At 40.8% G+C, this 22,312-nt stretch overlaps 1 protein-coding gene across 2 annotated transcripts in view; it reads right to left on the reverse strand.

The window, feature by feature from the left end:
* Nucleotides 1-255: 255 nt before the first annotated feature.
* LOC102781747 (importin-13-like) overlaps nucleotides 256-22,312 on the reverse strand; it is a 31,730-nt gene continuing 9,673 nt past the window's right edge. Inside the window, exons 3-23 of one of the 2 annotated variants that reach the window (XM_006790113.3) lie at nucleotides 21,641-21,766; nucleotides 21,191-21,547; nucleotides 20,423-20,676; nucleotides 17,244-17,384; nucleotides 14,923-15,064; nucleotides 14,244-14,410; nucleotides 13,828-13,948; nucleotides 13,327-13,474; nucleotides 13,021-13,202; nucleotides 12,728-12,754; nucleotides 12,365-12,499; nucleotides 10,631-10,783; nucleotides 10,163-10,243; nucleotides 9,947-10,084; nucleotides 8,312-8,408; nucleotides 6,226-6,278; nucleotides 4,625-4,691; nucleotides 4,424-4,482; nucleotides 4,225-4,314; nucleotides 3,899-4,080; nucleotides 256-2,429 (exon numbers count right to left, since the gene is read on the reverse strand). In XM_006790113.3, the coding sequence (XP_006790176.1) occupies nucleotides 2,333-2,429; nucleotides 3,899-4,080; nucleotides 4,225-4,314; nucleotides 4,424-4,482; nucleotides 4,625-4,691; nucleotides 6,226-6,278; nucleotides 8,312-8,408; nucleotides 9,947-10,084; nucleotides 10,163-10,243; nucleotides 10,631-10,783; nucleotides 12,365-12,499; nucleotides 12,728-12,754; nucleotides 13,021-13,202; nucleotides 13,327-13,474; nucleotides 13,828-13,948; nucleotides 14,244-14,410; nucleotides 14,923-15,064; nucleotides 17,244-17,384; nucleotides 20,423-20,676; nucleotides 21,191-21,547; nucleotides 21,641-21,766 (2,817 nt within the window). In that variant the 3' untranslated portion in view covers nucleotides 256-2,332. Of the gene's footprint in view, nucleotides 2,430-3,898; nucleotides 4,081-4,224; nucleotides 4,315-4,423; nucleotides 4,483-4,624; nucleotides 4,692-6,225; nucleotides 6,279-8,311; nucleotides 8,409-9,946; nucleotides 10,085-10,162; nucleotides 10,244-10,630; nucleotides 10,784-12,364; nucleotides 12,500-12,727; nucleotides 12,755-13,020; nucleotides 13,203-13,326; nucleotides 13,475-13,827; nucleotides 13,949-14,243; nucleotides 14,411-14,922; nucleotides 15,065-17,243; nucleotides 17,385-20,422; nucleotides 20,677-21,190; nucleotides 21,548-21,640; nucleotides 21,767-22,312 lie in introns of those variants that run through there. The other variant, XR_004843614.2, reaches the window with a different exon arrangement.

Consider the following 22,312-nt stretch of genomic DNA (forward strand, 5'->3'; position numbering starts at 1 on the left):
TACTATTTTGAACTGTGAGTAATACAGTGCTGCTCTGGTGCAGTCCAAAAACAGAAATATGGAGTTGTAAATTCGCATAATAGGCTCACTCTCTCAAGCTATAAAAAAAACAATTGAAGACATTTTCTTAGTTGTGTAAAATGTTTTGAAAATTGGAAAATATATGCAGGAGGTTGCAGACATTTTAATGCAAGTGTTGAAGGAAAAGAGCAAAAATACTCCCACACACACACATAAAAAGTCAAGAGTTGCAGTCTTAGATATATTTAATAAATTAAAGCCAAGGTACAAAAAAAACCAAGTACATTTCATACCTCCCTCCCCTCCTCCACCACTTACAAGTCATTCTTTAAACTGTGACAAACATTGTTCATTTCCTCGCCTCAGAGTAAGAGCAAAACACCGACAGAGGATCGGCGTTCAACGTCACAGTTCATATCAGACTCTGAAGCAGAACAGCTCACTCCAAAGCCGATTCATGCCTCGGATCTCACTCCGCAAATCGCATCTCTACCCTACCTCGCCCCCACCCACCCCCTCCCCACAAAAACACATACATGCTACATGTCTGCAGGCACCGCGGATAAGACAGAAGGATTAGACTGAGATAAAGTTTTTATCAGAGACCACAAAGTACATTTCAAATGCTGAGTGTTATTAGGTGTCAGCTGGTCCTGCTGATTCACTAGACAGTGTATTTTACAGCCCTCGCATCACTTCACCAATAATGTCTCAGGCATATTAGATGAGCACAGAATGTCGGTTTCAAAAAAACTTTCTCAGCGGTCTTGCAATTTGTTACTGAACTCTCTAATCCTTCTCGGTCCTCTCCAAGGCAGTGACCCAGGTGGGTAAAAGGATTCTGGGTAGCTTGTTTGCAAGCAGTTCGTTAAGAGCAGTAGTTGGTGTCAATAACAGATAGACGGATGAATCTCAGCAATGATTTCCCACATGAAAAAGAGGTTTAATAGATGGGCGTGGTTGCTGGTGAGCAGCATAGGTGAAATATTTGGACGTGCATGGTCAGTTTTAATGAAGAGAGTAAGCTGAATAAGAGTGGTATGAAGATACGAATGGATGACTGGGCTCTTTCTTTAAAAAACCGGCAGAAATTATGCATGTGAACTGTAGGTCTGATATAAGTGCACTAAACAAGTGGAAAAAGATATAATCTGTGCAGACACACGCGCACACATTCATGCACAACCTCTCATACATACAGGTATGAACACACGCATACACTCAAATACACATAAGTGTTCAGCAATAACTGTTAATATGCACAAGTTGATTAATATTTTTGCACAATTACAGTGACTAAGCAGTCCACCGTCAGGATTATTATTCCCTCCCAGCAGTCTGTTCCCTTCTTCATTTACATCTTGGGCCGTTTTCTCTTCCAGCAACTACAATTTATTTTCCTTTCATTTTGTTACTGTAGGCAGCCCTGCTTTACCTAAGGGACCACTGCATTACCCACTATCTACAAACCTGAGGAGACTGCAATATGACTGGGTGGAATCGTATGTACATGAGGTACAGCCCTGTACACAATGGGCAGGGCAAGACTGACCAAGTCAATGTGGTCTTCAGCTTTCTGTCTCCATATAAATCCCATAAAAGGCATTTATTTAAAAACGAAACACAAAAATGAAATATCCATGATAATTTGGCAAATGCAGAGACCACAAGGGGCATGAGTAGGACTAAATATTATATTGACGTCAGTCTTCCTGCAGAATCCCCCGCCCCTCCCCCTAAGATTGGTCCTTTTCTCCTTTCTTCATAGCAGCAGCAGGACTGAAAACCACTGTCTTAATATATGTGCATACATATACATTTATATAATTAATTTGATTCATTTTGAAAATAATGTTAAGTAGCTACGTACGATACCACTACCATTTCATATGGATGCTAATCACCAGGAAACAATCTAGGAACCACAGGAAGATCTAGAAAGGCAGAACAAGACAGAGAGAAAAGGAGATGTGTGGCAGCACTTCTCCTCAAAGCTTGACTTAACAAAAGACCTTTAAGTAAGAGAAGAGAGGCAAGTGGGCGAGAGAAACAATCGAGGTTATAACAAAAAAAGAAAAAAAAAGAAATCATGGCCTCTCTAGAGCCATGGATTTAATGTTTGTCCATTAATCCGATGGCGCGTCTGCACTGGAATGGTTTCATGTCTTGTTCTGCAGCGGGTTCGGTTACATTACAATCATTTCATGATATCTTCGCTGAAGGGGTTCAAGAGAACTGTGTAGTTGTGGCATCCAGCTGTTTTGCACTGAAGACAGAGGTCATGGTTAGGTGAAAGTTCAAGGGTAGAGTTTCAGTACTCAGCGGCGTACTCTGTACCATGGAGACCTCTGCACAGTAGCGTAAACTCCTTCACTATATCCTTCACCCTCCTCTTGTTCACTCGCTCTCTGTTTAACAATAGAGAAGAAAAGAAGAAACAATTATAAAGTGTATGTAAATTGCTCCTTGGGCTGCTTCCTTCTTTGTGTGTAAACATGTGTTTAAAGCATAATCAGTAAAGTCTCATATTTTACAAACATTTGTCTCCAAACTTAGAGCAGAACTCTGGTTTGTTTTCCCCCTTGGTGCCGTTCCTTTGTGTAGCTGTAACACAGTAATCGCGCTTGGGTGCAGACAAAAACAACCGCACTGAGACACTTTGGAGGAGGTAGTTTTGTGTGGTTCGTTTATGGTGTGAATGTGATTTGACCTCAATCTGAACAAACTACCAGGAGTAAATTTCCAGTTTGAGCAAAAAACGTCCTGTAGGCATGTATGCCGTGTATTCTGGGAAGCAACAAGGTCCAATATACGTGCTGTGGTCTGTACGGGCTAGCAACTGTGAACTTAACTTAAATCTCCAACAGTTCCGAACACAGCATCCGTATTTACTGTTGTTGCTCACACTCCAGACATATCTAACCAATGATCATACTGAACAGTCTCGCGTGGTTTGTAGTGACGAATTATCACAGTGAACACGTTATAGGTTTACAAACTCATCAACAGATTCAGACCAGAGTAAATGAACAACAGATGTGACAATGCCTCAAGTAATGGTAATTTAATGGTCAGGCATGGCACAGCAATAAGCATTTCACCTCATGTCATACTGTGTATGGATGTGTGTGTGACAAAAATTTTTTGAATTTTACTTGAAATTTGAAGTATGCCACCTCTTTTTTCTGGAATAATCTACAGAAGGACCTGAAACTGTCAGAATTGGTGGTGATGCAGAACAGTCCTCTTGGTCAATGTAATGTTACTTGTTCTTAACCCTTTAAGACCTACCATAGAACCAAGTCCGCCAGAGCTTATATTATATTTTTACATGCTGTAGTGCCATTTTTGGGAGCATTTCAAGTTGCTATACATCAATACAACCATTATAGCCCAGATTTTAATAATATGTATGCATTAAGTGCATAGTAATTACATAAATTGCAAAAAAGTGCAATGAACTACAAAAAAATTGAAAATCGTTTTTGTATTTTGCAAAGTGTGTTTCTGGAATATTATGTTTGTGTTGCTGCAAGCGCTGTTTATGCAGTTTTTGCAAAGCTATATGTGGAAGGAAACCGTGACCTAGGACAGCTGATGGCATAAGATGTAAGTACGACTCCTCAGGTTTCATATGCAAAAGAAAAAAATGTGCTAGCTTACGTGGTTGCAGCGCTACCGGGATTTAAAAATAGTTACGCAAAACAGAGCGTGCCCGCTCCGATCGGTTTTAAAGGGTTAAAGTGTTATCGCATATGATGTGAGTCTCACACTCCCTCGATTTCACTGTGTGTTTCTGTATTTGTTTCATATGTTAAATCTCAGTGAGACCAAATAAAAGGATGATATTATGGATGTGTGGGTCCAGTGGTGTTACCTGAGTATCTGGTGTGAAAAGTTGTCTTTCTGCTCAGCTGTGATCCGTGATGATGGGAATCCTGGAGGTTGCAGCGCCTCTTTCAACCACACGGCGAGAAGAGAGAAGCAGTGCTTGTTCAGACAAAACAGCACATCTGCAAACTGGTCCATCAGACTCCGAGATGCCCCACCCCCAATGCCCTGGGGAGAGCGGAGGAGGTAAATTACATCAGGGACTTAATTGCAGTAAATGAGGAAGAAGAGTTTGGAGTGTAATAACACAGCAAACTGCAGGATCACTGAAATGATGAAACATTTCTGTGGTGTGAATGTGGTGCTTCTCACCTCCAGAACGGCCTGTACCAACAGCTTGCCGTCCTCCTGCACCACTCTGGCTAATGGAGGGACGTCTGAGCAGTGGGGTAATAGTTCAGTCTAAGACAGGAACACAGAGAGAATCATCAAATTTAAAGACAAATGACTCACTTCTGAACACACTCGTATGGTTTAAGCTGTGTGCGTGTGTGTGTGTGTGTGCACTTACAAAGAACAAGCACGTTGACTTAACAGTCGGAGCCTCAGGAAATTTGAGTGACAGAACTCCTAGAAGTGGGAGACAGAAACTACTGAAGGCTGGTGTCAAACATTTACAATTTGTACTTTGTACTGACAAGCACACATTCACAGAAACTGCAGCAAAACACACAACAGTGTGTATGGTTGTGTAAATCATGTGCAAACTTACCGCAGTGGAACACTGCTTTCACGTCGAGGCTCTCAGACAAGAACAAATCGGGCTTCCGTTTGAGGGCCTAAAAGCAGATAAAGGAATTAAACGGAGTATGTTTTTGTCGGCCCGACCCAATCGGTACTGCTTCACCACATTCCACTGCATAAGATCCTTCAAATTTCTGGTATCAACAATACCCGCTAAGCCTGGTAGTCAGATCTGACAGCAACACGGGCAAGGAGCCAGATCTGCCTACCAGGCTGCAATACTCTCTCTCCGTCTGTTTAGGAAGAACTATATGCAAACTCATACAGAGATCCTCCAATGCAGAAGTCGGCAGGTGTAACAAACAAATTGCACAAAATCAAACTTTGAAATCATTTGAAAACTTAAGTCAAACTAAAAGCAATGGTGGTTTTGGGCTCGTTTCTTGAACTCAATTGTATTCCAAACATTACATTCCTTGTTTTTGGTTGACTGGATTGAATATGCAACAGAAGTGTGTAAGTAATTAACATGTGCAGATAAAGAGAAAGACAACTCATCTCATAATAATGAACTCATTCAGGATGGAGGAGAGGAGAGAGGGAGAGAGGGAAAGGGAGAGATGAAGGTCAGATCTATCCAAAGATAGAAAACAAAGGAAGAAGAATGAAGACGAAAGACAAAAATATAAAACGGGAGAGCCATCAGCCAATTTGTTGGAACTGATTAATATTAGTTGAATATTAATTCATTTGGGCTTTGATTGGCTCTGGGCTGGAATGACTTCAGAGGAGGACTCAGCTCAGAGACTAATCAGTCACCTGAGACCACAATGCTGATACTCATACTGTTGCATCATCCTTCCCACGAGCGCCGCATCAACTAAAATATTTCCTCTGAGGTTCTGAGTTTGTGGATTTATTTTTTCCAGATGAGGAAATCTACCCTGGTGTTGACTTTAGGGAAACTGGTTAAAGACATAATACGATTTAAGTGTGTCAGGTGGTGGCTTTTATTGCAAAATGACTTCAAACAAGTCCTCTTGATCTTTTGTTATAAAGTAGTAACTGGTTAAGGGTTTACATGGCATGTGTCATGAGAATTTAACACATCAGAAGGTATAAACCCCTTCCAAAAAACCCAGGGTCATTTTAAAAATGCCCTGTTATCTTACTGAAACAAGACTGGTTATGTGATGATGGTAACTTGGCAGTGAGAAGAGAAAATCCTGCAAATTTGCAAGAGGCCATAAAAAAATGTTTTATTAGCTGATTACCTGAATATAACCTGAACTTACAAAATAAGGATTTTGGTTGTTTTTCCTTACTGTACTGGGCACACTGCACAGATAAAGCTCATTTCTACAGGGAAAATAAAAACTCTACATGAGTACAGCGCTATGTTTTTGTGGTGAGGAGACTGTTAGAATCAAAAGCGTTTGAGGAGAGACAAACGTCCCGTTTTCAAACATTCCCCTCGTGTGTTACATTCCACTGCCTTGCCTATGTAACAAAGAACAGAAAAGGGTATATTTATATAGAGAGAGAAGAGGACAGAGAAACAGGTCGGAACTAGAAAAAGAGAAAGAGAGAGAAACCCAAAGTGAATGAAATAAGAAACCAAAAACACACCTGAGCTTGGAGTTGCATAAATGAATCAACAATATCAGGATGATCCCTGGGTCCTAAAATATAATAAAGATGAAACTTAAGAAATCATAAGAGAATAAGAATAATATACAAACAGCAACTTAATAGATTCAACAGTCATGTGGAAATAAAAGAGAACTCAAAAATATTTCATTGAAATAATTCACACGTGAGTAAGGAACGAAGGGGAGAAGGGGGGGAGGGGCATATGAAGCTTTGGCTGAGTCTTGGAAGAAGAGACCAACCAAAAACAAAACACAGGCAGAAGACAAAGACATGGGTCTGTTTGGAGAGAGAAACGGAAAGAAGTAACGAGAGAAAAAGAACAAACCTAAAAGAACAAAAGTGTGTTTGGAGTGGGAACCCAGGAGGCACCTCTGTTACTGTTACAGCTTGGAGGAGGAAAAAACAAGGAGAAAAAAAAAGGCACAAAACCAGAATGAACCCTCTTTTATCTCCTCCTCATGAGGCGCCGCCGACATCAACACCATCAAATAGCAAGCAAAGCATTTCCTCTCATTTAAACGAGCACCTCAGAGGTGAAGGTTACTGTAAAGGGTCCATTCAGCACTAGTCAATAACATCCCCATTGGTTCAAATGAGAGCCCACAGCATCAATAGGAATCACATTTAACATTAAGGACAGCTTCACTTATCACGACCTCCCTTTATGCTGGACACAGACTACAAGGCTCTGAAAACATATGATGCAGAGTTAAACACACATCTCTTGTAAAAGCAGAAGAATCCACATTGAAATTTTTGACTTTCGGGATCAATCCAATAGCGAAAGGTTGACGTTGGAGGGACTCCAACTTTTTTTTTCTGGATAAAAGAAAACAGATGTAGTGAGCGCCCAGCTTTGGCCGTTCCCAGACTCCAAACAAAGTTTCCTGCTCGATACCCTCCTCCAGCCCACTACCACACAGGAACACTTCCGAGACAATTCAGGATTATTCAAAAGGGTTGTGATAGTGAGCCTGACTAATTCTTGGACAACAGTGGTTGCAGTTGTATGGAGCAAGCCCTCCCTGCTATATTATATGTCAACTGAAAAAAGCTAGTCTTTTTGCTGTGACTGTATCCAGTACTAATACTACTGCAGGACACCTGCTCAGAAAACAAGAGTTTAGAGGAGGGAGGAGAGGCAGCCATTACTTAATCAGTCAAAACAGGAAAAGGGGGAGAAGAAAAGGGGACAACACAAAGGGAAGGGGAGTATCAGACAGACTTGGCAACAATACTCAAAGCCATGTTTAATGAAAGAGGAGATATCGACTCAGCGATGTCCATTTATGTCAAATATTTAACAATCACTCTAGCCCCCGGGTTACGCATATGAGGAAACTTTTCCTCAATTAAATACTTACATCGGTTTGTAAATGTAAAAGACAAATAAATGTAATAAATAAATTCCCCTATTGAACAGAATCATGACAACATGTCAACTGTTACAAGATAGTAGCAGATAGCAATAATCTGAAAATGACTTGAATCATAAGTGGAAATAAAGGTCTGCTTTTATGACTCTCTGTCAACACACCAAGCAGACAGACAACTTTGTGGCTCCGCTCACATTGAGTAATTAGAGTGAATGTCTAAAGGTCGACTGTGGAGTCCGATGACCTGTAACCTTCTTTGTTGTTTTCTTTTTTATGCTCCCAGGCTGACCTGTTAGCAAAATCTACTATGTTGCACAAGTATTCTTAGCAGGAAGCATCAATGGACATGAAATAAAACCACCTCTGCTAAACTAAATCAAAAACTGTCAAATCAAATATGACTAGAAACCTGTACTCAAAAAAGGAGCATGTGCACATTCAGGCAATTTTTAATTTTTTTTAGGTGCCTGACAAAAAACCCCAAAATAAATCACAATATGTTGTGAAAATTACACATCCATGATTTAAAGGTCTACCTCTGCAGAATGTAAAGGAAAGATTAACTAACTATTAAATTGGAGCCAAATAATGTGCAGCTTTTCTGTCTTTTTCAGAAAAAAAACCTACCTGATTTTAACAGAAACCGTTTATATTACTGACACTCCCGCCCCTGCAGGACCCCCTACCTTGCTGGAAGATGGACAGTGTTACCGAAGTAACCAGCTCAAACAGAGCCTTGATGGGTGGGAAGTGGTCTGTCTCACTGGCAAAGATATGCACCATCTGAAACAGCAGGGCCTCACATTAAAAACTATTTTTACTTACACATAAAAAACTGTGTTTCTCAAAGGAAAACAGGCTGCAGTATGAAGAAAGGACTTTAAACAGGCAACAAACTAACCAGATAATTACTGACTTACATTCACCAGACACTTTAGTAGGTAGGCCTCACTAGTATTGAGCTCGACCCCCTTTTTCTGTCAGAAATGCTTTAATTAATTGTGGCATAGATTAAACAAGGTGCTGGAAACATTCCTCAGAGATTTTGGTTCATATTCATAACATTTTTGTGAGACTGTTTTATAAATTTTATGTTCAGTTTTTCCATTCTTTGCCGACAGGAGTGGTGCCTGGTGTGACCTGCTGCTGCAAACGCTCATCTGCTTCAAGGTTCAATGTGTTCTGCTTTCAGAGATGTTCTTCAGACCTTGCTTGTAACAAGTGGTAATTTGAGTTGCCTTGCTATCAGCTTGAAGCAGTCCAGCAATTCCCATCTGACCTGAGGCATCAACAAGGCATTTGGACTATTCTCTGAAAACCTCAGAGACAGTTGTGTGGCAAAAATCCCAGTAGATCAGCAGTTTTTGAAATACTCGCACCAGCTTGTCCACACCAGAATCAAAGCCACTTAAATCAGCTTTTTACCCCTTATTCTGATGCTCAGTTTGAACTTCAGCAGGTCATGTTGATCATGTCCATTTGCTTAAACTGACTGAGCTGCTGACATGATGGCTGATTAGATATTTGTGTTAATGAGCAGCTGAACAGGTGTAACGAACAAAGTGGCTGGGGACTGGAGGGATTTTTTAGATTCATTTTAGAAGGCAAGCACATTCTTCTATTTTCTTTCTTTACTGTTACCCAGTGGAGAGATAAAAACAAGCTTTGTATTATTACTTTTAATTCCTTCAGTATTTCTGGATTTTTCTTATCTGTGGAAATTGGCATAATTAACACTTGTTTAGTAAGTAGACATTCACACGTTCAACTGGACTTTCATTTGAGTTTTAAAAGAAACGGACAAAAAAGAAAAAAGAAAAAAGAAAAATCAGGTTTCTTCTGCAGAAACCTTCCTGCTTAGGCTACAAAGTTTAACTTTAAACATATGCTGTGAAGCTGCAAATAATAAAAAGTCTGACTAAATACCGTCTGTAAATAAATACACCAGACCTTTTTCTGTGGAGTAAAAACCTAACACATTTATTTGACATTATAAATAGCACTAAACTGTCAGTAACTGCTTCTAATAGGTTCATTATTAGTGTTCTTGCTTAACCTCCTGAAGGAAAATGTAATCAGTAATAAAAGCGTGTTTCAGTTATGTGGCAACATAAATCCTACTAGAAAGTCTGGTGATGAATAAATACTAAAACTCTGGATCATGATTTACAATGTTATTTAGCATTCTCATTAACCTTGGAGTTGCTGGCACATAGCTCTGTAACTCCTACACTACCACTTTTAACAAAGCTTTAGAGCTTTAAAAGCAAATGAAAAGGTACTCATTTATGTCTAAATATCTGACCAAAATGTGTGTGTACCTGTCGGGTGAGGTCAAGGGCTGAAGCCTGCGGAATGGTACTGTACATCTGCCCAAGCATCTCACTTAGCTGAGAAACCATGGGAGCAAAGTCATGAAGGAGAGTTTTCACTGACTTCTCAAAGATGGCACACACCGCCTGAGGAATATTACAGGATTAGCTACATAAAATATAGACAAAATATAAAGGTATGCATTGCACATCTTAACAACTCACCTCTACAACCTGTGAGTCGTTGAGCCACTTGCTGAGTACCGTCTGTATGAGAGCAAAAACTTGTTGCAAAACAACCACGACCTGAAACACACAGACATCATTAACCATAATCTGCTGACATCTGTGAGTCCATATACTGCGGCTATGATTGTTATTGTTATAAATAGAAGTATAAATCCCCAGTCATGAGTTTATTCAGTGACATCCTGATGTGTTCAGTGGCGGAGACAGCACGGGGTTGGGTTGTAGAGAATTAAAGTCAAACGGCTGCAAGGGCTAAGCATCTCACTGCTTTCCACGTCTACTTAACTAGAGTGTGTCATGCTATAAAGCTGTAAAATGGTACTCTCTGTGTTTATATTAGCTCAAATCTGACAAATACAGATTCAGCTCATTGACGACAGCCATAGAAACTGTTCATTCACACAACACTTCTAATTAAAGTGATGACTGTGTGCTGTGACTGACCGGGTTTGGTCCTGGTGGAGGTGGGGCTGTTTTGACAGGTGGCGCTGAGCCGTCCGCTGACTCGTCATCCTGCTTGCTAATGTCGAGCGTAGTGAATAGGTTGGACAGCAGCCCCAGGATGTGGATGATTGCTAACTTATTAGAAGGATTAGGCTGAAGGAACAACAAAAAAAGAGAAACAGATTATTTCTAATTGGAAATTTGCTCATTTACAACCTAATGCCGGGACCCAGACTGACTAAGAGCATTAGTGTCAGCCTTGAAATCTATAACTGCTTAATTATTTAAGACACAAACAAATCTTGAAAACTACATGTTGGCACAATTACAGTTGCGAACAGAATAAACAGTTTTAAGAATGATTCAAAGGCATCAACAATTCAAGGCGGTAAGAAGTGAAATGTAAATAATAAAATAAAAACAATAAATGAAATTTGACACTAAATGATCTATTCAGTAATAATAAACTCAATGTTACGGTTAGGTTAAATTTGTTCTTTCATATTTATATCTTTACAATTAAACTGTTAAATTATCATATTTTCAATTACAATTTCAAGTGAAAATGCTTGTAGATTGAAGAAAAAAAAAATTAATTAAAAAAAAATTTAGTCTTGTTGTCATACCACTGATCTTAAAGGCATCATCACACCCACCCATGCAAACACACTTAGCACAAACACAACATCACAGGTAAAAACATTAGTAAGAGTTTCACAGGCAGTGGTTAATAATTACCATTTTTTGTGGAGATGTAACAACCAAATTGCAACAAAGAGAACAAACATGTAGTTGCCACACCCTCTAAGAGCCACATCTTTTATGTCTCCTTCAAATCCATTGACAGTCCCATGCTAATCCTGCAACAACTGCAGCTGAACTACAGCTCATGGACAAATGCTTCCCAACAGCCCCCAAGTGCCTCCATCAGTTATTTATTCCCCTATCACATGTCATGGTCATTCACCCCTGACGTAATGCAACCCGAAGGTCTCCCCACTAGGTGCCACTATTTGTCCGGCACCAGACACCACCTGATTTCCTAGTCTGATGTAATGCCGATACATCAAAAAGCAAGACAGAAAACAATAAGAGGGGGAGGAAACGAGGATGGGTAAGACATGGTTTGACTGTGTGTGCGTATTTTGTGAAGGATGAGAGGTGAGACAGGGCCAGAGACAGACACAGAAATGAAAAGCTTCATCTAAACTGACATCTCTATTCAGCCCATCCAGGGTCTGTACTGATAAAAACAAACAAACCAAAAAAACAAACCCACACACAAAAACAAGCCATCAGGAGAAAACCTGTTCTGTTCCACAAACAGTAAATATCAGACTATTTTTAGACAGGAACAGCTCTATATTTGTACTATCCAGTATGACAGTTTACTGGATGTAACATTTAAACAGAGTCATGAATTTTCTTTTGCCTGACTGTTTGCTCACAAGCATGAAAGCATGACCTACTGTAAGTACATTGGTGTAGGCAATTTTATTTTCCCAACTCTGCTTTTATCCTGTGGATGTTTCCATGAGTAAGAGAAAGGGTGTCTTTGCTACTTCCATGTGAGTCACTAGCCCATGGTGCAGGGTCAAATCCAATCTGGTCCCGCAGAGATATGTTCCACTGCAGTGACACCACACAGACACAAGGCCTGTTCCTATTGGCCAGAATCCAACTGTGCCCGCGCTCTGTTTGTGTGTGCCGTTTCACGTTGGTTTGTATACGTACCGTCTCATCTGCTAATTTCTCCAGTTGCTGAATGTAGGGGGTTATGAGAGAGTGAAGGTTTCTTAAGATGTCTTCCACGGGGAGAGCAGAGAGCAGAAAGCCAAGAGCCTGCATGAGCCACATACACTGACTTGTCTGCAACAGGAAGGAATCACAGGTTTAGCTTTCGTTTAAGCAAGCTTTAAATCATCACAAAGATCTATATAGACATAGCTAACAGATTGTTGCACAACACATAATCTTCAGACTACAGGCTGCAAACATGTCACGTAATCCTTTCACAGGTTTTCTCATTTAATTGTCACTTCTAAACTGAGTGCCAGGACAGAGACAGAGACTGAATGTGACACGGTAAATACTGACCTTGTGTATCTGCTTGATAAGCACCTCCTTGATGGGAAAAAAAGAGAGAGAGAAAGAAGGCTGTATGATTCTGAGAGCTCAACAAAAACATCTCAAAATAGCAATAAAAAAGTAATCCAAAATAATACAACTGAAGTCAGTTCAAAGTGTACTTATTTCTGGAAAACAAGAACATTACAAAAATCTGCAACACCGTAGCTTCCAAAAACGAAGAAGGAAGCAGTTAGATTATCAACTTTTTAAATCCTGGAACAATTTGGAAGAAAGTACACAAGCGTATAATATCCACACACCTGTGAGACAGCGACTATGTTTGTCGCATATGGGGGTAGGTCATATTTGCACTCCCTACAGATTTTCTTGAGGGTTGACACTGAAGACACAGAAAGGTCTGGGTTTCCTAAAGCTTGTAGCACCAAGGGAAGGACACTGCTAAGCATCACTGGATGGTCTGCCAACCATTCAGCCAGAGCACCTAGAATTCAGATACAGATCAACAAACTATTTGTGTGTTTTTTCTGTATGCACCACAACTGTCTAGTCACATGAATTGCCATTATTTACATTTGATATTCATTTTATTATCTTTATCGTCTTACCTATTGTGAACATCACTGTGTCTGCTAACTGGACGTTGTTGATGTTGATTCTGGGGATGAGACCTATCAAGCCTGGGATAACGTCAGAGTAATTCACATCTATCGTCTCTGCTATGGACTGGAAGCCATACAGCAAAGCTTCTGTGTGCTGAAGGAGGAAGATGAAGCGGATCAATGTATTTGTGTACAAAATAAGAAAGGTGACGCAAATATAATAGCTTAAGGAATGGATTAAAAGAAGAAGTAATAAATAAATAAAACATTGGAAAGAAAAAATAATTCAAAACTGAAATCAAAATGTTTTTCATGTTTTTTGTTTTTGTGATTACACATTTCGCTTTTACGTCTATTTAGGTTATATAAGTCTACAGGTGCTAGTCTCAAAAAAGAATTGTATCTAGCATGACACATTTTCAGTCCAGGCTCTTTTGCAACACTGAAAGAAACTGAAAATAGCTTCGATTACTTCTTTGCTTGTTTATATGTCTATGTCTCACCCACCTGCCATGATGTAGGCTGCTCTGCATTAGTCAACAATCTTCCCAGTTTGTCATACAGGTTACTCAGCAGCTCAGATCCCAGCATTTCATACACATACATGAGTGTGTCTGAGATATCCACTCTGAAGGACAAACGTGCACAGACAGACATTTTAGGGGCACGGAGTCTAGAAACCTTATCCGTTGATCTGTTTACAAGACAGGTTTTGCCCTCTCAGCTGTCAGTTCAGTGAGAGTCTATTAGAGGAATGCATGCTCATTTGTTGACCAATCATCCTGTCAGTGAGTAATTTCTGAAACTCTTAGACCATCACCGAAACACTTGAACATAACAGCAGTGGCACAAACGGGCTTGTACAATAGACTGAGACAGATCCATGCATACAAATGCGCAAACACAAAAGCAAACAAACACACCTGTAGATTCGGAACTGCTCTTTTTCATCTGAGGACCAGGATGCATACTCGTGATCAGAGGGGAACTGGGCTTTGTGCAGCAGGACATCCACCAGCTGGAAATACACTGGCCTGTAGACCTGCAGATATACGGCCTGTTTGTCTGACTCAAATGACATGATCTCATCCTGAGAAGAAAAAAATAACGAAGAATCAAATCGATGGTCTTTTACATAAAATGACTGAGATACTTCCAAGGTATCTGACTCACACAAAGTTCACAAAAAAACAAGAACTGATTTTGGTTAATAGTTTAGATTTTACAATAATAACACAATTACCCAAGCTCTGCAAATAGAAACCAACCATGAAACAGATAATATAGAAGACAAAACCCAATGCTGCAATTAATAATTTAAAAAATGAAGACAAAGACCTATGACAGCCCGAAGAAGAGTTTATTTGTGCAATATGAAGTGCAGAATGACTCATGTTCTCATGAAGTCTGTTAAAAGCAAGTGAATTGCAAGCTTTGTGATACTATGGGGGTAGCAAAGCTTAATGGAAGGGATGGTTTTGAATGCCCAGTAAAGACATGACTAGCAGAAACATCTAGACTTGCTGGGATTACCCATAAACACATTTTATATACTGTAAGAATCTAACCTTGAGGTACAGATCTGATTAGAACATCACTCACTTGTAACGTGTACCAAAAGGTGAGTGTGAGGGAGCTCGTTGTCTCATTGACTGGGTAGTGGCCGGGGATGCCTGTACAAAACATGATCATGTTGACTAAAGCCAAGAAGCTCTGCCAGTGATCCACCTGCTCCAACAGAGTCCTGGAGAGAGTGGGAGAGACGAGTGTAAAGGGAAAAAGAGAGAGATAGAAGAAAGGTGTGATTTGGCAAGTGCACAGTGAAGTTAGTACACATTTAAACTAGACTACTCTTTCAACACAACAACACATAAAACGCTGACAGTGTAAAGACAGTTTAAAGCATGATTTATTTTATACAAACTGAGCTCAGTAAAAACCAAGATTTAATTGGGGGGGTTTTCCCCCTCCAAAGTAGGGATGGGTATCGTTTAGGTTTTATCCGATACCAGTACCAAACCAGTACTTTTGAAACGGTGCCGGTGCTTAAACGGTGCTCGAACTGGTGCTTAAAGAATGGAGAACACAAACTTTGTCCAAAAACCTCTCATGTTCAGCTTTTTTTTTGTAAAAAGATAACAATGTTAGCCTTTTCTGCAGCTATAGGGCATATATGGTATTACTCTGGGCTGGAAGCAGTGCTTAAACAATGGAAAAAACACAAACTTTGTCCAAAAACCTCTCATGTTTAGCTGTTTTCCACTTTTTCTTTGGTCATTTTAGCCTTTTTGGCCAGGGTGAAGGGAGTATCTGCCATCAAACAAGAAGACAGCCGCATGTAACTACGACGGTGTTTGCTAGTTCACCTTACGTGCATTAATGTAATAACGTGGTTAGCCTACTCAGCGTAAATTACACACGAACAACATTAAGCTACTCACGCAGAGAAGAACGGCTGCTGCTGCCATCATCATCATCATTTCTGCTACACTGACAGGGCTAGGGGCCAGGACTCTTCTCTTCGGGTTTTTGGGGGATGTTGCTAACTCCGGGTCAGATAACAGGCACCACACCCGCAGTAGATGTGCCCGGTGTGAGGTCTGGCAGCAAGCTATCAAATACGGCGCATTTCTCAGCTTTTAACAAAATGCTGTACGTCCCAGGTGTTTCATCAGATTCGAGGTGTTACCTCCTTTGACAGTATCACAGTATCACCTTAAAGCACTTGTTGCAGGCTGCTGAGTTTGCATCTTTTGCTGTGAAGTACAGCCAGACTTTGACTGCTTCGCTTTGGGCATTTTTAATCTGTAGCTCTGCTCTAAAAGAACGTACGTACCTGGGCCAGCATACTACGCTTGCAAAGGTAAAATGATTGGCTAGAATCCAAAGTGTGTGACATTTCAGGGAAAAAAAAGCACCAAAATAAAGCACCGAAATGTGCGCTGCTTTTCAGTCTGGTTACTACCGTTTATGTCAGAACCGGATACCGGTACCCATCCCTACTCCAAAGTAGGAAGAAGTTTTTTTCTCAATAACTTTGTAAAGACTTTTAAAAAGCATTGTTTTCGTGCAACTCTGCTGCACTGAAGACCCATGAAAATGGAAATTAGTCTGCTATTGTTGTAGCAGCTGTTTTCATACCCAGGAATTTATTTAAAAAAAGAAAAAGAAAAAAGAAAAGTGATGAGATTATGTCTCAGCTGTCTCCATCTTTCTTTTCTGTTCCCTGTTTTTGTCAGAGATGCACGTCTGCGTGACAGCACCGAAACAGACACACAAAGCAGCCACTGAGGATAGGATGAGGCCTGTATATAAAGAATGAAGATGAAGCTGGTCTTTGGCTCTGAAAATTCTGCAAGCTGCACCTTCCAGGATGACTGTGTTGGGGTTGGGTGTGTTAGAATATGCGCAGTAACCAATCAGAAAATAAAAAGCAGTTCTCCAATTCAGTGCTTTGTATACACTAATACCTCTTCTGCTCTTCATTCACTTTCTAGGCTGCTTAACCACCACAGCTTGCTTCTTCTCACTTTTTCAATTCCAATGCTGCTCTGGACTCTATATTAATATTAGAGTTATTTTTTTATTTAGATCTAGATTGACTTTTAAATACCATTTGTGTTGTTTGTCTTATCTAAATTGAACTAACAAAAGGTGCTTTTTAAGATTTTTTTCAGGGGCACTCAGAAGTTCCTTCCCCCAAAACCATGCTTACCTTTATGTGTGGAAACACAAAAAGGTAAAGACCACTTATAAATAAATAACTCGTATTTCCTGTAACCTAAGAAGGTAGGTTAAGGTAGTGCCACTTTCAAAATTTCAAGGGCAAGTAATTTCTTGAAATATTAATAGCAACAATACTGACCAAGATCACTTTATTTGTAAGTGTTTATTATTATGTTTATGCTATAATAAACACACACCTGGAGTGGTTTTCTCCCAATGTGACGGCGATCCGGCAGATACCGTGGCAGGTTTCCATGTCTCCATTCTGAACAGCCTCTCTGAGCTGCTCCTGGAGTGCCAGCACTTGAGGGACCAGTTTCAACAAAGTGTTCACATATCTGCAACCCATAAACACAAACGAATAAAAAGAACATCTATAATCAGTATTTATGAGACTGCAAAGTTTAATAAAAATGATTTAAAAAAAAAAATACAGCAGATAAAACACAGGATGCAAGGCTAGGGACTCTCAACTAGTGTATACCAACCTGACTCACACTGCTCACAGCTAGGTTGATGTATTTATTGCTCCTTTCCAAGACAAGTGTTTATTTCAAATCAAATCTCAGTCCAAGTTAGTCCAACCTCTGATCTAGCACACCCACCGTAAAAATCCCACCAGAAAATCTATTCAGAGCTTCTTCTCACAGCTTCACTGCTGTCAAATTTGATTCTGTCCTCTTCCTGCTGTCTCAGCCATTTATAATTCCCTCACTCTGGCTAAAAGACACGTATGACGTGACACACGGCACCACACGCTCCCCTCACAGCTGCTCATGTGACGACATCATACAACATCAGTTCTCCTGTCGTCTTTAATGACAGCAAGAAAAAGAGTGACATTTGGAGATGAAGGGCTCCTGAATGTCAACTAGAAGATTATGTGCATGAGTAAATGCTATACATGTAAACCATATTACGTGTGTCCCACTGGGCTTTTGTGGCATGCAGCCCGTGCTTCATCTTTTACGAGAAAGTCAATACGGAGGTTGGTCCAGGTCGATGAATATTTATCAATGACAGAGCAAGGTTGTGGGACTATACCGGCATTTGGAAAAGCACACAAAATTAAAAAACAACAACAACAAATATTTCAACCTAATCAACTGTAGGTTAGATTAGAGCACTAGAGAAGCACACTAAGGCCACAACTGACTATTATTTCCATTATCAGTATCTGCCAGTAATGTTTTTTTAATCTTTAAAAAAACAACAATAACAAAAAACATCTATTTGACATACGCAAAAAAAAAGGTCATCTTTAAATTTTGATAGCTACATGGATTTCCTGTCTATGTTGACTAATTAAATATTTCTCAGTGGTAATTTAACAGCAGCCACAGGAAAAGTGTCCACACCCACCCGACCCCCCTTGCAATGTACCTCCTGTGTTGCACGTTAAATGTATCCCTTGCTGCGGTCATAGAAAGGATTTATTATTTTAATTTCTTTAGGACCCTTTTATAAGTCAAGCAGATGGTTCTATGGTCCTGTATGAAGTCCAGCCCTCTATTAAGCTGCCCATGCTGATTCAGCCTTTTCTTGAGTGAGATCCACCCTGTAGCGAAGCACATGTGTATGAATATGGCCTCCATCTAATAATCTCATACCTGTACATCTATTGGCCTAGATCCTGTGTTCAGCTGTCTAAGTAATGCTATGAGCTGCACCGAGAACTGCACTTAACCTAACTGACTGTGCGAGCACGCGTGTGTGTACATGTGACCGGTAGACTGCACTCATGCACTCAGAAGATCATTCATTTTTAATAAGGTGCTTTGCAAATGCAGGTCATGCACTTTTATCCCAGAAAAGGAAGGCTTGGTGTGCATGTCATGTGATTAAAAGGGAAGAATGAATTTGTATGCATTTCCCCACTTCCTTTACTTGACATGACATTCTGGAGATTCCTCTGAGACAGCCTGCTGCAATCTCCTCTCCGCTAGCTTATAGTTATCTCCTCTTCTCTTTAGCTCCTACCATGATGTTATACACTTTCTGCCTTTCTTGACTCCTCCTTCATTCTCTCCCTCTCATTCCAGCTCCTCCCTCCCCCCCAACATCCCTCTCCCCACCTCTGATCCCCTCTGCAATTACTGCAACACTCTGAGACAGGGGAAATGGGTTGCCTGGCAACAGGATGCAGCTGGACCAATAGCATCCCCCTAAATGAGTTGACTGTAATGTGTTTAAACAGAAAGAGAGAACAAGAGACAGGGAGGAGGGCTTAGTGCTGATGAGAGAGATGAGAAAGGGGAAAGGAAGAGCACAAAGAATCAGAGGTAGAGTGAGAGAATCAATAGAATAGAATTAAAAAAGCGATTGTGAAGGATGGAAAAAAATGTGGGCTTTGACAGTATTTTAAGGGATAATGGAAAAACAGATTTATGCGTTTCCTTGTCTTTCATTCATTAATGAACAGATACTATTTTATGGAGCTACTTTAACCTTATGATTAAACAATGGACCAACAAAAACAGCGGCCACATGTGTCTCAGGAGACGCTTCTAATAAGACATGACTTCTGGGAGGGGCTGACAACCATGACATTAAAAAAAGAAAAAAGGGGAACCAAAAAAACCAGAAAACAAAAAAAGAGAAAACGAAAACATAACTGAAAAAAAAGGAAATCAGAAGAAATCAGAAGGATAACATTTGTAACAGTCTATTCTAGGAGCCTGGAAATACTTATTTTATGCTGTGTGTGTCATGTTGAGACTGAAGATGTTCTACCTGTAACTCCACTGCCATTAATTGTCCTCCTACCATCTGCTAGGAATAATGTCAGGTTGTTTAAAACAAATTGTCAACAGCAACTTCACAGGTCCACCCCCCTCTGTCTGTGCAGCCGTGCAGAGGTATGGAGGATGAAGCCTTTTATCCTTCCACACATCTCACACCTTCCCTTGCCCTCCCCTGTCTCTTAGCATCCTTTCTTCTCTTTGCATCGCCCCATCGCCCCCTCCCTCTAGATTTCTGTCTCTAAGGGGAGGGGTAATGGGTGCCTGCTATGTCTGAATCAACCGGGGCATGATGACATCTCTCCCCAGCTCTGTAACCATAGCAACGCCAGCCAACCGAGAAATGCCGCTCTCCTCCCCCTGGCTGTCAGATTGCCCTGTATCAATCCCTCCCTCCTTCCTTCCTTCTTTCCATCCCTCCCTTGTGCCCTTCCAGTGCCCACCCTGTCTGCTCTCAGCCCTAAGCTACTGATTTTTTCATCTCTCTCTTTCACTGTTTTCATTTTGACTCCAGTGTATTTTCACCAGTTCCTCACAACCTTTTGTGTAGCAGTATAGTTATCATGTCGTCTTATAGTTATAATCCCATTTTAATGGGTAAACATAAACGCACATTTACAAACATTTGTACACACCTTTGGGAGTCGGGTTGCGAGATGGCATTGACTATTGCCTCTACTGCTGTGTCGAAGAGCTCTGGGTCGGGCAGGGCACTAAAGCAGTCGTGCACCAGGCCTTCACTCTCGCTGAGGGGCACATCTAGCAGCACCCACGATGACAGGCAGCGTAGCACGCGAGCTTTCACGGCTCCCGGGCTGTCTGTCCGCCGCAGTAGTTGTTGCAGTAAGGGACACACTGACCCCCACTCCCGTCCCAGGGCTCCCCGAACCTAGAGTGATAATGATAAAAAGGGTTAATACTGCTAAAGCTTTGTTTAGGTCTGGTATTTGCCTCTTATTTTGGTGGCAATAAAATACTTGGATACCATACTTTTTGGAATATTAACCATTGTTTTCTCACAAACATCTCTGTAGTTAAAAAATCCAGTCAAAAGAAAGAACTGTTGTTCAAAAACACTTAATAAAAGAAAGAAAGAAATGAGAGGTAGCTAAAATGCAAAAAATGTTAAAGCTTTCTTAGTCTTGTGTTGTCATAGCATAACATGAACTCTGGTTGAATACACGGGCTGCATAAAATACTACAAGAAGTCGCTACTGGCATGTGAGCCGTTTAAGTTTTTTAAATTTTCCACATTTCCACAACTAAAAATCTTGTAAAGCACTATTAACACTCTGAAGATGCATGGACAGTGGTTGAGTAAAAGAGTTAAAAATTTAAATATTTAATATAGGGAGACCTGCAGTGGATGCAAAGATAGGAGAAAGGGGTGCCTGGAGAGATACCTGTCCTTTCCGGTACTGGGGCAGGCGGCTGGTCTGGAACTCCTCAGGCAGGACAGTGAGCAGCTCTAGCAATGCAAGGCAGCGTGCCCGCCCGTCCACTCCTCCCCCGTCCTCCTGAAACACTCGCACCATCTCTGCCACTGCGCCAGGCCAGGCCTCAGGCATGGTATTGAGTGCCAGAGAGGCCAATGCCACACACAGCCTTGTGAGCACCATCTTGGAGCCAGAGGAGAAGCAGGCAATCTGGGAGAACAGCTGGCTCTTCAGAGACTCATACTGGTCTGTGGGGATATCTGACCAGTACCGAGAGATCTTGGTGTGAAGTGCACTAGCGCCAAAGTACTGGATCTCTGGAACCTGTGGACGAAGAAAAGATGGATGCAAATTACAGAAAATATCTTAGTTTCTTCTATCTATGTGCGTCTTTGTGAGCGTCTGTGTACCATGTACCTTTTCTGGGCTCAGGAGGGCCCAGCAAAACTGCCAGGCCTGAGGCGAGACCTGAGCCTGCATTAGCCATTTCTGGGCCAGATTCTTGTTTTCTATATTAGGGTCATAGTACAACTGGTGGAGTGCCTATGAAAAAGAAAAGAGAAGAATAATACTAAACAGTGAAACCAATCCATACAGTCTTGAACCATGAAGGATCTGAACAACTTTCTTGTGAGAAATGTTTGCAACTACACTCCACAGTCACAACAGTGGGTGTCCGCAAACAGACCTGCTGCGAATAGATGCATTCCTTTGAGCACTTGTATGCTGGAAAGGCCTTGATGCCTTGAGAAATGAGAATCTTTTCTCACTTGGCAACACATAAACACCAAATAGACAGGTTACCTCCAAAATCTGAAGAGTTGAGAAAGCAATGACCTGAAAATAGGACTCTGTGAAATGTAGCTCTGAGTAATTTGAGTACTTGAGTGCAGAGAGAGCAAAGAGAGAGCCAAAGGAAAAAAAAAAAAGATAAGGGATGAGTGTGAGAGAGGACAATACAAGAAAATAAAATGCACTGTTAATTAAACAGTCACCTCCAATCCTGACAATGCTAGACAAAATACTGAGGCACTACTCTGCATAAAATGCCTTTTTATTTCCTTCTCTCTGTCTCGCACACAAGCGCAC

The sequence above is a fragment of the Neolamprologus brichardi genome, chromosome 23 (assembly GCF_056152115.1).
Source record: "Neolamprologus brichardi isolate AB-2024 chromosome 23, ASM5615211v1, whole genome shotgun sequence".
In the NCBI taxonomy this organism is placed as follows: domain Eukaryota; kingdom Metazoa; phylum Chordata; class Actinopteri; order Cichliformes; family Cichlidae; genus Neolamprologus; species Neolamprologus brichardi.